At 48.4% G+C, this 13,180-nt stretch overlaps 1 protein-coding gene across 1 annotated transcript; it reads right to left on the minus strand.

Annotated features, from left to right (window-relative positions):
- Nucleotides 1–1,453: 1,453 nt before the first annotated feature.
- Nucleotides 1,454–11,561, minus strand: LOC125425460 (outer dense fiber protein 3-like; the record flags this gene model as incomplete). The annotated part of the gene is made up of 4 exons (XM_048483061.1): nucleotides 11,425–11,561; nucleotides 9,145–9,348; nucleotides 5,876–5,977; nucleotides 1,454–1,575 (listed from the first exon to the last, which is right to left on the minus strand). Coding segments are annotated over exons 1-4 (537 nt in total), but the record flags the coding sequence as incomplete, so codon positions are not given.
- Nucleotides 11,562–13,180: the final 1,619 nt, after the last annotated feature.

Consider the following 13,180-nt stretch of genomic DNA (forward strand, 5'->3'; position numbering starts at 1 on the left):
CCCTGCAAGGTTTTCAAGGTAACAGGTGAACAGAGGTAGTTTGCCATTGCCTGCCTCTGTGTTGTAGCCCTGGAGGTCCATGGTGGTCTCCCATCCAATATTAACCAGGACCAACCCTGCTTAGTTTCTGGGATCTGATGACATTGGGCTAGCCTGAGCCATCCATGTCAGGGCAGAGACACACAGAGGCGGTTTGCCTTCCTCGCCACAACCGCCTGGGTCTTCCTTGGTGGTTTCCTCTCAGCGTGTTAACTAGGGCAACCCCAAAACTTCTGAGATCTGATAAGGTCAGGCCAGCTTGGGCAATCTAGATCAGGGCAATATCATTCCAGAATATTATTACATGGTCTTGATATTATGTTACAAGGCAGTCTGGTTGCCACATCTCAAAAAGGATATGGAAGAGATAGAAAAAGTGCAGAGAAGGGCAACGAGGATGATTGAGGGACTGGAGCACCTTCCCTATGAGGAGAGGCTGCAGCGTTTGGGACTCTGTAGTTTGGAGAGGAGACGTCTGAGGGGGGATATGATCGAAGTCTATTAAATTATGCACGGGGTAGAAAATGTGGACAGAGAGACATTTTTCTCTCTTTCTCACAATACTAGAACCAGGGGGCATCCATTGAAAATGCTGGGGGGAAGAATTAGGACTAATAAAAGGAAACACTTCTTCACGCAACGTGTGATTGGGGTTTGGAATATGCTGCCACAGGAGGTGGTGATGGCCTGGATGGCCTGGTGATCACCTGGATAGCTTTCAAAGGGGCTTGGACAGATTTATGGAGGAGAAGTCCATCTATGGCTACCAATCTTGATCCTCCTTGATCTCAGATTGCAAATGCCTTAGCAGACCAGGTGCTCGGGAGCAGCAGCAGCAGAAGGCCATTGCTTTCGCATCCTTCACGTGAGCTCCCAAAGGCACCTGGCCACTGCGAGTAGCAGAGTGCTGGACTAGATGGACTCTGGTCTGATCCAGCAGGCTAGTTCTTATGTTCTTATGTTCTTATGTTCTTATGTTCTATTGGAATATCCACCCCAATTCTCTGGGCTTTGCTTTCATTGTGAATCTAACACAGGAAATCTCTAGGTGAGGGCCGAGGTCACCAACCTCCCCTCCGATCTGACAGATGAGGAAGAAGAAGAGTTTGGATTTATACCCCACCTTTCTCTCCTGTAAGGAGACTCAAAGTGGCTCACACGCTCCTTTCCCTTTCTCTCCCCACAAGAGACACCTTGTGAGGTGGGCCTGAGAGGGTTTGTAGGGAACTATGACGAGCTCAAGGTCACCCAACAGGAATGTAGGAGTGCGGAAACACATCCGGTTCACCAGATAAGCCTCTACCACTCAGGTGGAGGAGTGGGGAATCAAACCCGGTTCTCCAGATTAGAACTCACCAGCTCTTAACCACGACACCCTGCGGGCTCTTCCACGACACTACGCAGATGGACTTACCCTGCTGAGATCCTCATAGAAGCTGCCCACCATGCTACGACCATAAATGGAATAATTGGGGGCTGTGCTCTTGCCGATCACTCTTGGTCCCATCATGGGGGGAAGCGCATATGCCGCTGGCCCTAGCGGGGAAAACATGCAAGGAAAGGAAAACATACAGCAGAAATCAGAGACGCAGGCTAAAGCTGTGCCCTAAATTTATTTGTTTAGTTTAATTCCCTACCTACTTATTTTATTTATACCCCACTTTTCTCCCCAATGGGAACATAGAAACTGGAAGTTACTTCAAAGGTCATCTAGTCCAACCCTGTGTGCAGTGAGGGAAATTCACATTCCCCCAGTGACCCCTGCTCTCGATGCCTAGTGCAGTGATGGCGAACCTTTTCGAGGCCGAGTGCCCAAACTGCAACCCCAAACCCACTTATTTATCGCAAAGGGCCAACCCAGCAATTTAACCTGAATACTGAGGTTTTAGTATAGAGAAAACGGTTGGCTCCAAGGCATGCGTTACTCGGGAGTAAGCTTGGTGGTAGTTGGTGGCTCTGCTTTGAAGCAACTCTGCAACACTTCAAACGGGTGAATCACGACCCTAGGAGGGTTTACTCAGAAGCAAACCCCATTGCCAGCAACCAAACTTACTCACAGGTAAAGGATCACGCTTTCTTCCCATGAAAATCAGCAGGGTTTAACAGCGCTTAACAAAGTTACCTACACTGTTTCCCCAAAACTAGGTCTCAGGTTTAATTCTAATAATCTCCCTGAAATAATTACACTATTGTCACATGACGAACTCTGTGCACGCGTGCCCACAGAGAGCGCTCTGAGTGCCACCTCTGGCGCCTGTGCCATAGGTTCGCCATCACTGGCCTAGTGGAAGGCAAAAAAACCCCACCAAGATATCTGGACCAAGTTGGCCTGGAGGAAAAACCCTTCCTGATCCCCAAGTAACGACTGGCATTACCCTTGACATATAAGAAAAATATTCGCACAGGCAGGGGTTTAACAGGAAGGAAAGTCGTTCACAAAAATCAAAAACGTGTCCAGGAAATTCAGTCAGATGAAGCCAAAACAAGACCCGCGTGAGGCTGAGAGGGTCACCCGGTTCCCGAAACCATGGTGTGGTTGGAGGCAAGTCAACCAGATATCCAGTCAATTATCAGGGGTAGCCAGATAATGTTCTGAAAGGGTATTCGATTTCGAATACCTTTAATGGCATATAAATAGTTTAAGATTAACTTAGCAAGATAATAACAGCCTTTACAACTTTACAACTTCTGACGAGTTAAAATAACACCATTTAAAAATTTAGCCACCGCTTCCAACAGCTCGTAGTTGTGGCTGTTTAAAAGATATATCACCTTCTGTTTATCTGTAATGCCTTCACTTCCATGCAGGAAGGGGATTATGTGCTTCTTCCTACCTATCTCATAAAAAGGACAATCCAACAGCATATGAGATACTGTTTCCACAGAACCCATGCCACACGGGCATTTCCTTTCTTTATGTGGGATTCCAAGGTGGCGTCCAAGGCTAAAGGAAGAAGGCAGGGCATTACACCTAGCTAAGGTGATTGCTCTACGCCACCGGGCCTCAACCAGGAGATAAAGGTACTGGGCTACAATTAATCTATCCACAGGTATTCCCAGAGAGATCGGGGAACAGGTTTTATTAGCTTCCTCTAGCATCTGTTGAAACTCTCTGTCAAAAAGTCTCTTCTTGATAGCCCCATAGACCTCCTGCTCTGTTAGCATTAGCAGGTCCTCCAAGGAAATGCCCAACTCATTAAGTTTGGCTTTGATTTTAACCCACCACTGGGCTGTGCGGAGGATGGAGCGTCCGTGGGATGTATAGTCCAGTTCATCTCGATTAAAACAAATCCTGGCCCAAAACTTGAATGTACGGCACCAGGCCAGAGTTTCCAGCCGATGCTGGCCTGTTTCTAAGCACAGGGCCGCATAGGGAATAGAATGGGGCAAGCCAAGGATTTTATACAGAAAGTACGACTGGACCCTCTGAAAGGGTATTGATAAAATCACAGCTCCGGGAATTAACCTGTGAAACGAGAGGTAGCCTCACAAATGCTCCGTATGGCTACCAATCTTGATCCTCCTTGATCTGAGGTTGCAAATGCCTTAGCAGACCAGGTGCTCAGGGGGAGCAGCAGCAGCAGAAGGCCATTGCTTTCACCTCCTGCACGTGAGCTCCCAAAGGCACCTGGTGGGCCACTGCGAGTAGCAGAGTGCTGGACTAGATGGACTCTGGTCTGATCCAGCAGGCTAGTTCTTATGTTCTTATGTTCCGTAAATTGGGCCGTCGTGAGCTTCGCCAGAAAGTATTCCATACCCGCTCGTGACGACTGGCCGAAACCATTCTCAGCTCCTTGCACAGTTTGCAACTTGTTAAGCAAAAAAGGAGAGAGAAAATCTACCAGGGACCAGGTGACTATTCCTTTTTTTTAAAAAAATGAAGTTTTTTATTAGTCATTAAACAGTGTGACAACTCGAGAGAAAAATCATCACAAAAATACATTTTCCTTAAAAACTCCCAATTTTGTCTGCATGGAACATTTACACACACACAAAAATTACCGCTTGCTCTTTAACAACAAATAGGATCTTTAACGTTACTGTTGATAAATATCACACTTTTCTCCATTAGATCTTATTTTGGCACTAACCTTCAAAATCCACTAACCTTCAAAACCACTAATATCATCATTTTTCCCCTTTTTTATCCAAATAATCTATCAAGGGTTTCTAATTATCCAAAATTTAACTACATACTTTCCCTTAAGTAACAAAGTGCGTTTGGCCATCTCTACCAACTGTAATAGCTTCACCCACCCAAATTACTATTCTTTTGTGACCTCAAATTTGGTGTGGCCCATCAGAACCCAAGTACAGTCCCAAACCCTCCCACAAATCTTAAAAGAACAGCTTGGTAGGAGCTCCCACCACCAATGGTGTACCACTAATGGGGACGTGGACAGTGGTGGGATCCAAAAATTTTAGTAACAGGTTCCCATGGTGGTGGGATTCAAACTGTGGCGTAGTGCCAATGGGGCTGGGCGGGGCACAACGGGGGCATGGCCAGGCATTCTGAAAGCAGGGCATTCCTGGGTGGGGCTGTGACAAGGATGCAACCGCTGCGCCGGTCCTTGGGCGGGAAACGAATGCACGCAGGCGCAGGCTGCCACGCACACCGGTGCACCTCCTGCTAGACCACTTCAAGTTCTGCGCACTACTGCTGAGAGGAGGGGCGTAACGAAGGCAAAAATCATGTGGCAAAATCACCCATTAGTAACCCCCTCTCGGCACACACAAATAATCAGTAACCTACTCTCAGGAACCTGTGAGAACTTGCTGGATCCCACCTCTGGATGTGGGGTATTCCATGTCTCCGGGTGCATGCTGTTTCGTCACGTGGGAGGGCACCGGCTGGGTCCCTGTGCCCAGACTCTCCAGCAGCGCAAAGACCAGGCCAGCACCCAGCGACTCCCCCAGTGCTGAGGTGCCACTTGCTGGCTGATTTGTTTGCCGCAGCTGCAGGCCAGCTCCCGCACCCCCCCCAGGGAGGCCGGGGAGGGCAGGAGATAGCCTACAGGGAGGGCGGGGCGGGCAGAGGTGGGATCCAGCAGGTTCTCACCAGTTCCCGAGAGGGGGTTACTAATTATTTGTGTGTGCCGAGAGGGGGTTACTAACTGGGTCTGCTTTTCCGTTAGAAATTCCATTAGGTCCAAACATCATAAAGTCCTGTTGTTTCCCATGTGGCTGGTTAGTGAAGGTAGAAAACGGGATCATTCTTCCTGTTGGGCTGTTTTAAAAACATGTTCTAGAAACAAAATTATTTGGAAGCATTAAGTATTTGACAGGCAGTCAATTAGAGGAGAAGTAGTTGTTTTCTGTTGGCAGCAGACGATAGGACTGGCTATAATGAGTTTAAATGATGGACAGAAAGAGACCAGCTGGAAATTAGGAACTTTTTTTTACAGCAAAGGGTTTTTTACAGTCACAGAGAAATGATTCATGCCCCGCCCCCGGAATGCCTGGCCACGCCCCCATCATGCCCCGCCCAGCCCCATTTGTGCTACGCCAGTGTTTGAATCCCACCACCATGGGAACCTGTTACTAAAATTTTGGATCCCACCACTGAGGGCGGGGCTTGGCAGCGGGCAGCCCAGGTGGGCGCAGAAGCAGCAGGCCGACCCAGGAGCTATCTTGCAACCGCTGCGCCCATCCCAGCTCCCTTCTTGAGCACCGGCCTCCTTGCTGGTTCCCGCAAGTGAGGCACGGGGAGCTGGTCATACCCCCGGCCGCCATTGAGGCCCGGTACACCACTTCCCACCACAAATAGGCTTACAGGAAAGGAAATGCTGAAGGCAAAATCGGGGGGTTATTTGGCCCCATTGTGACCCTCTCTCACCTGGCGTCTGGTCAGTATCGAAATCCCTCGTCCGCGAAGCAAGCGAGTAGATGGGAGCCGCGGGGTAGGCCAATCTCCCGGCTTTCTCTGGGCTGTAGCATCCTGCAAGAAGCAAAGAGGCAGACTTTGGTCAGGGCACTGTGGAGATGGAATAGAATGCCTACAAATTTGTATTTGATCAAGAAATATGGATGTTGTATGAACCAAAGATTTCCAAGAATCAAAATGGGGTTTCTGTATATAGTGACCAGCAGGACTGTATGTTAGCAGCAGGTCAAAAGGCATGTTAGAAGCTTGTCAGTGATTATGCAGGCAAGCAAAGATAAATATCTTTAAGATCTTGTCACTAAAGGTTAATACGTGACAGAAGACATATACCTTTATAACTTTGTTTTTGGTTAGAACTAGGTATAGGGGATAGCTACTTGAATAACAGAATAATAAAATAGAAGAAGTGTTTTTCTATATATGTTAAATGAACACAGAAATGATAACGAGAGATTCACATGTACTGGTATTTTACTATAATTCTATAATTGTTAAAATCAATGTTTGTATAATCTGTTAAAGTTAAATCATTTCAAACTGGGAAAAGGGAAGTTTTATGATCTCAAAGAATGTTGCATACCCTGAGGAGGTATCTCTCTTCAGGAGAAAACTTAGAAAAGTGGGAAAACAAGTTATTCTTGGAAACCAAAAAAAAAAAGGCAGAAGTTAGTTTTATTGCAGCCGTTTGCATATGGGTAGAGGGCCATGAGCTAAGAGCATGCAGCATTTGTGACACGTAGGATAGAGGTTGTCTTAATGTGACAAGGAGACAGAACTATCCAATGGGATTTTAAGGTTCATGCTTATAGCACGTGAAAGGGGTATGGATCTTATGGGGATGAACTGTGACCTATGTATTCTTTGTATCTATAAAGACTAAGGTCTTTCCTACGGTGGGTGTGTCTCTCTGTCGAGAGCACCCAGAAGGGGGTTGTCTCTTTCGAGAGCACCCAGAGGAGTTCACCTTTTGTAACCTATATTCTGTTAAGTAAAATGGTCTATTTGTTTCTGATGTCAGATGTCTTTTGCTTTTTGGGGAATTTGTCTCTAACCTAACTTTTCTCAAAACAGCTGTGCAGGCCAGACATGAGTTCTGGCCTCACAGCATGATGCCCAACTAGTGGCATCATCTTGCAAAGTGAGATTTGTAGTCAAGGTTTCACTGCCCATATCCTTTATGGGGCTGAAGCTGGAAGAAAGGGCCACTGGATCCCCCCAAGGGACCACCATAGCTCTAAAGTCTTTCCGGCTCGCTCGCTTTGCTCTAATTTTGGAGCAGACCTATTTAGCACACCGGATGAAAAACAAAGAGGTGTTTTGCCAGCTTAGTCCCCAAATTGTTCCTAAAAGGATCCCAACAAACTGTGGGATCTGTAGCTGCCAAACCTCTGGGAGAGGCACCACGTCGAAAAAAGAGAAACAAACCTTCTTGTGTTGATCATTAAGAATTTATTACAAGGTCTTAATGTTTGTGAGTACTATAACTTATGTCCTGTAGTCATTTTTAAAAAATTTATAACAGATAATTTGATTTCTTATTAGGATATCTTATGCTTATGTTTTTACAGATGGCGCCACAGGAGGTGTTCACGAAGCATAACCTAACCTGGGGGTTAGCTAGCCCCTTGCATATTTGTATACTTATCTTCACAGACCAGGAAAGGGATTTGGGCGTCTTAGTGGATAGTTCCATGGGAATATCAACTCAATGCATGGCAGCTGTGAAAAAGGCAAACTCTATGCTGGGGATAATTAGGAAAGGAGTTGATAATAAAACTGCAAGGATTGTCATGCCCTTATATAAAGCCGTGGTGAGACCGCACTTGGAGTACTGTGTCCAGTTCTGGTCGCCACATCTCAAAAAGGATATTGAAGAGATAGAAAAAGTGCAGAGAAGGGCAACGAGGATGATTGAGGGACTGGAGCACCTTCCTTATGAGGAGAGGCTGCAGCGTTTGGGACTCTTTAGTTTGGAGAGGAGACGTCTGAGGGGGGATATGAATGAAGTCTATAAAATTATTCATGGGGTAGAAAATGTTGACAGAGAGAAATCTTTCTCTCTTTCTCACAATACTAGAACCAGGGGGCATCCATTGAAAATGCTGGGGGGAAGAATTAGAACTAATAAAAGGAAACACTTCTTCACGCAACGTGTGATTGGTGTTTGGAATATGCTGCCACAGGAGGTGGTGATGGCCACTAACCTGGATAGCTTTAAAAGGTGCTTGGACAGATTTATGGAGGAGAAGTCGATCTATGGCTACCAATCTTGATCCTCTTTGATCTGAGGTTGCAAATGCCTTAGCAGACCAGGTGCTCAGGAGCAGCAGCAGCAGCAGAAGGCCATTGCTTTCCCATCCTGCATGTGAGCTCCTAAAGGCACCTGGTGGGCCACTGCGAGTAGCAGAGAGCTGGACTAGATGGACTCTGGTCTGATCCAGCTGGATTGTTCTTATGTTCTTATGAGATTTTGGAGTGGAATCTGGGGGAAAGGGAGGGGCCTCGATGGGGTATTGTTCACCTGCTTAAAACCTTGGCTACAACCACCTTTCTACCTTGTGGAACTCAAGGTGACTTACAGTGTAACTAAAGGAACCATTCAAAAACAGACAGAAGGTCACAATTTATAACCACCGTTAGGAGGGCCAAAAAATAAAAAAGCACCTTAGGGGTTTGCAACCTGCGACTCTCCAGATGTTCATGCACTACAAATCACATCAGCCCCTGCCAGCATGGCCAATTGGCTGATGAGATTTGTAGTCCATGAACATCTGGAGAGCCGCAGGTTGCAGACCCCTGCCTTAGTCAAATGCAGTCTTAAGTAAAATTGTCTCCCACTGTTGAAGATCTAAAGCAGGGGTGTCAAACTCGCGGCCCTCCAGATGTTCATGAACTACAATTCCCATCTGTCCCTCCCAACACGAGCATTGGCTATACTGGCAAGGGCTGATGGGAATTGTAGTTCACAAACATCTGGAGGGCCGTGAGTTTGACACCTGTGATCTAAAGTGAGGGGTACCAGGCACACTTCTCTGGGGAGAGCGCAACAGACTCCACCTTCCACAGGTCACATTTGCCCCAGGTGAACACACCTGTACGGTCAATTCCAGGTCCCTCCTGGAGGATGGCAACTCGGTCTCAGCGAATACCTGCACCCGCCAGCACCCAGCAACAGCAGCTGCTTCTCCCACCCACTCCTTCCACCGGCGACCCCGACTGACCTGGCCCCGGAGTCTTGAAGGGCATGACGTCCCGGGGGCGCCCATAGATGGAGTATGCCGGAGTGCCGTCCTTCCCCTTCATGGTCATGTTGGGCGGGACCAGGTAGCCTGGCCCCGGCGAGCAGCTTTCTTGGTGCTGGAACCGGCGGGTGCCGAAGCTGTAGGCAGGAGCCCGGAAGCGAGAAGGGTCGTGCAGTTGGTAACCTGAAGGGAGGAGGGCGGGGGAGCCAGGATCAGTGGCAAGGGAGGGGCAAGCCCCCAGAGCAAGGGAGAGGTATCTGGTCACCCTGAGACAACCTGTCTGGCACACCCTGGGGGCATGATGGGCACTCGGCCGGACGCAGTGGAGGCCCAAGAGGGCATGTCCGTTGCAAGGTGGACTTCGCATGTACTGTGCCATTCTGTTTCTCAGTGGAGACTCGAATTCAGGTCACCCAGAGATTGGCACTACCCAGTACACCACACTGGTTCTGGGACTGTGCCAAGGGTGAGTAGAATTTATTTATTTGCTGAAGGAGAAGGAGAAGGAGAAGGAGAAGAAGAAGAAGAAGGAGAAGAAGAAGAAGAAGAAGAAGAAGGAGAAGAAGAAGAAGAAGAAGAAGGAGGAGGAGGAGGAGGAGGAGGAGAAGAAGGAGAAGGAGGAGGAGGAGGAGGAGGAGGAGAAGAAGGAGAAGGAGAAGAAGAAGAAGAAGAAGAAGAAGAAGAAGAAGAAGGAGAAGAAGGAGGAGAAGAAGGAGAAGGAGAAGGAGAAGGAGAAGAAGGAGAAGGAGAAGAAGGAGGAGGAGGAGGAGAAGGAGAAGGAGAAGGAGGAGGAGGAGAAGAAGGAGAAGGAGAAGGAGGAGGAGGAGAAGGAGAAGGAGAAGGAGAGTTTGTCTCACCCTGTAAGTGGATTACAAAACTCCTTTCCCGTCCTCTCCCCACTACAGACGCCCTGTGAGAAAGCTGAGAGTGGGGAGAGGACTGTGACTGGCCCAAGGTCACCCAGCAGGCTTCATGTGGAGGAACAGGGAAGCAAATCCAGTTCACCGGATAAGAGTCCACAGCTGTTAGCCACCACCCCATTTTTTCTCTTTAACAGGGACCCAAAGCGGTTTACAACATTCCCCTCTAGTCTACCCTCACAGCGACCTTGCAAGGTAGGTCAGACTGAAAGCATGGAACTGCCCAGACTCACCCAGCAAGCTTTCATGGCATTGTGAGGATTTGAACCAGGAAATGGGGGGGGGGGGGAGGATTCCAGATCCTGATCTGACACTCTAACCACTGTACTGTGGTATGTTTGGGGTAGTCCCAGACTCTCACTTCCACTGGGGCGGGTTCCCAGAAGAAGGGCTAGTCACAGCTTCTCGGAGCTCTCTCAGCCCCACCTACCTCACAGGGTGTTTGTTGTGAGGGGGGGGGAAGGGCAAGGAGATTGTCAGCCCCTTTGAGTCTCCTGCAGGAAAGGGGGGATACAAATCCAAACTCCTCCTCCTCCTCCTCCTCCTCCTCCTCCTCCTCCTCCTCCTCCTCCTCCTCCTCCTCTTCTTCTTCTTCTTCTTCTTCTTCTATCCCACCTTTCTCTCCTGTAAGGAGACTCAAGGTGGCTTACAAGCTCCTTTCCTTTCCTCTCCCCACAACAGAGGAGGCAGGTGGGGCCGAGAGAGTCCTGAGAGAACTTTGACTGGCCCAAGGCCACCCAGCAGGGATGTAGGAGTGGGGAAGCACATTTGGTTCACCAGATAAGCCTCAGCTACTCAGGTGGGGGTGAGAGAGTTCTGAGAGAACTATGACTGGCGCAAGGTCAGCCGGCTTCATGTGGAGGAACAGGGAATCAAACCTGGCTCTCCAGATTGGAATCCACCCGCTCTTAACCACTACACCACACCACCTCCTTCGTGCGCCGAGAGACCGCTACATTCTGGGTCAGGGGTGGGCAATTATTTTTCCATGGGGCCGCATAAGAAACAGAAAATATTGTGGAGGGCCAGGCCAAAAGGCATGGCGGTGAGGCGCTTTTGAAAGCCCCGCAGAAGCCGGCAGCCAAGGCAACCGGCTTCTGCGGGGCTTTCAAAGACGCCTCGCTCCCCAGCACGGCGGGGGGCCAGTCAAGGTCATCCGCCGGGCCGGATTTGGCCCGCGGGCCGTATAATGCCCAGGTGGGTCGAGAAATCCACGTGCCTGCAAGTTCTGCCATCTGGCTCTGAGTGGGTTTGTAATGGAGACCCTCCCCCTCCTCCGCGCCGCATCGTCCCTTGGGGGAGCAGGGCCATTTCCCTTAGCCCCCCCTCTCTCTCTTACCTACATTCGTTGGCAGCCCGTACTTGGGTCCCGGGCTGCTGTACAGGGCAGCGATTGGTCCTCTGGGCCGATGGGGGCGCCAGCTCCCCACCCATATGTCTGTGGACATGTCTGCTCCCGGGTACAGTCACACCTTTGGCTCTGTAAGGACAACAAAGAGAATGCTGTGAGGATTGGGCCAGGAAGGCTCAGGCAGTAGGCAAGAACCCCCCCCCTCCCCAAATAAAGAATGTGGGCTTTTCTCTGACGGCTCTTAGCGGTGATCTTCAGCATGGAGCGGCCGGTCTCTCCTTGCGAAATGGATTGCTCCGTTTTGATCCCGGTGGAGAAAGTAGCTAGGGGAAGGGCTGTGGATCAGAGTGGCTGAGCATGTGCCCGGCATGCGGAGGGTTAATCCCCGGCATCGCCACTTAATGGATCAGGTAGCAGGTAATGCCAAGACCTGGACTCCGGGGAGCGGCTGCTCGTGGTCTGACCCAGTAGACAGCATCTTCATGTCTCTCAGGGTGTTTACGGTCCAATAGGGTAAAAAGAGAACCAGGAATATCGTGTGTAGCTGCCATAGATGGTAGCCATTCTTGGAATTGCGCTTTGCACTATTTTAAGGTTCTGATCAGCACAAGGGTCCCTGTCCTCTTTCATGTGGTCTTCAAACCCCCAAAATCTTAGCCAACACATTTTATTTATTTATTTATTTGATTTTCACCCTGCCCATCCCCGAGGGGCTACTGCATCCCTCTCAGTAGCTTCTCTCCCCCTCTCCCCTGCCCTCGTTGGGTTTTATTTATTTATTTATTTATTTATTTATTTATTTATTTATTTATTTATTTATTTATTTATTTATTTATTTATTTATACTTTACATTTATTAGCCGCCAGAGGACTCAGGGTGGCGTACAAACAATGAGTGCATAATAACAATTAATATACGACATTAAAACCAACAACAAACAACATTCCAATAAAACCAACATTCCAATAAAACCAACATTCCGATAAAATCAACATTGCAATAAAACCAACATTCCAATAAAATCAACATTCCAATAAAACCAACATTCCAATAAAACCAACATTACCAACATTCCAATAAAACCAACATTCCAATAAAATCAACATTGCAATAAAACCAACATTCCAATAAAATCAACATTGCAATAAAACCAATTGTTGGCTATGGTGCCTAAACTAGCAGCTGGCTTTAAACTGGCTTGTAGACATATATATCACTTTATTGTTAGGTCTTGTATATTGACTATCAAGAGCCGCCTTGAGCTCATCTGCGGCTGGCCTCGACCCGGGCCAGAGCCTTTACGGCTCTGGCCCCTGCCTGGTGGAACGCTCTCCCTCCAGCTGTCCGGGCCCTGCGGGACCTTGGTGAGTTCCACAGGGCCTGTAAGACGGAGCTATTCCACCGGGCCTTTGGGGGGGCTGGCCACGGTTCTATTGCCCCCCGCTGAGGCTGCCTGTTTTCCATCTTGGTTGGGCCCTGATTCCATCTTGGGCCCTGCCTACCCCCTCCCCTTTTGGCCTTAGATTGGGCGCCTGTTTTTAACAACTCCTGTTGTTTTAATTTGTATTTATTCTTAATAACTGCTGCTTTAGTTTTAATGGGTTTAAGTTATATTTTTGTATTGATTCGCTGTCTTGGAGAACAGTCATATTGTGAGCCGCCTCGAGCCCTTCAGGGGTGAGGCGGCCTATAAATTTTATTATTATTATTATTATTATTATTATTATTATTATTATTATTATT

The sequence above is a fragment of the Sphaerodactylus townsendi genome, unplaced genomic scaffold (genome assembly GCF_021028975.2).
Source record: "Sphaerodactylus townsendi isolate TG3544 unplaced genomic scaffold, MPM_Stown_v2.3 scaffold_527, whole genome shotgun sequence".
NCBI classification, from domain to species: domain Eukaryota; kingdom Metazoa; phylum Chordata; class Lepidosauria; order Squamata; family Sphaerodactylidae; genus Sphaerodactylus; species Sphaerodactylus townsendi.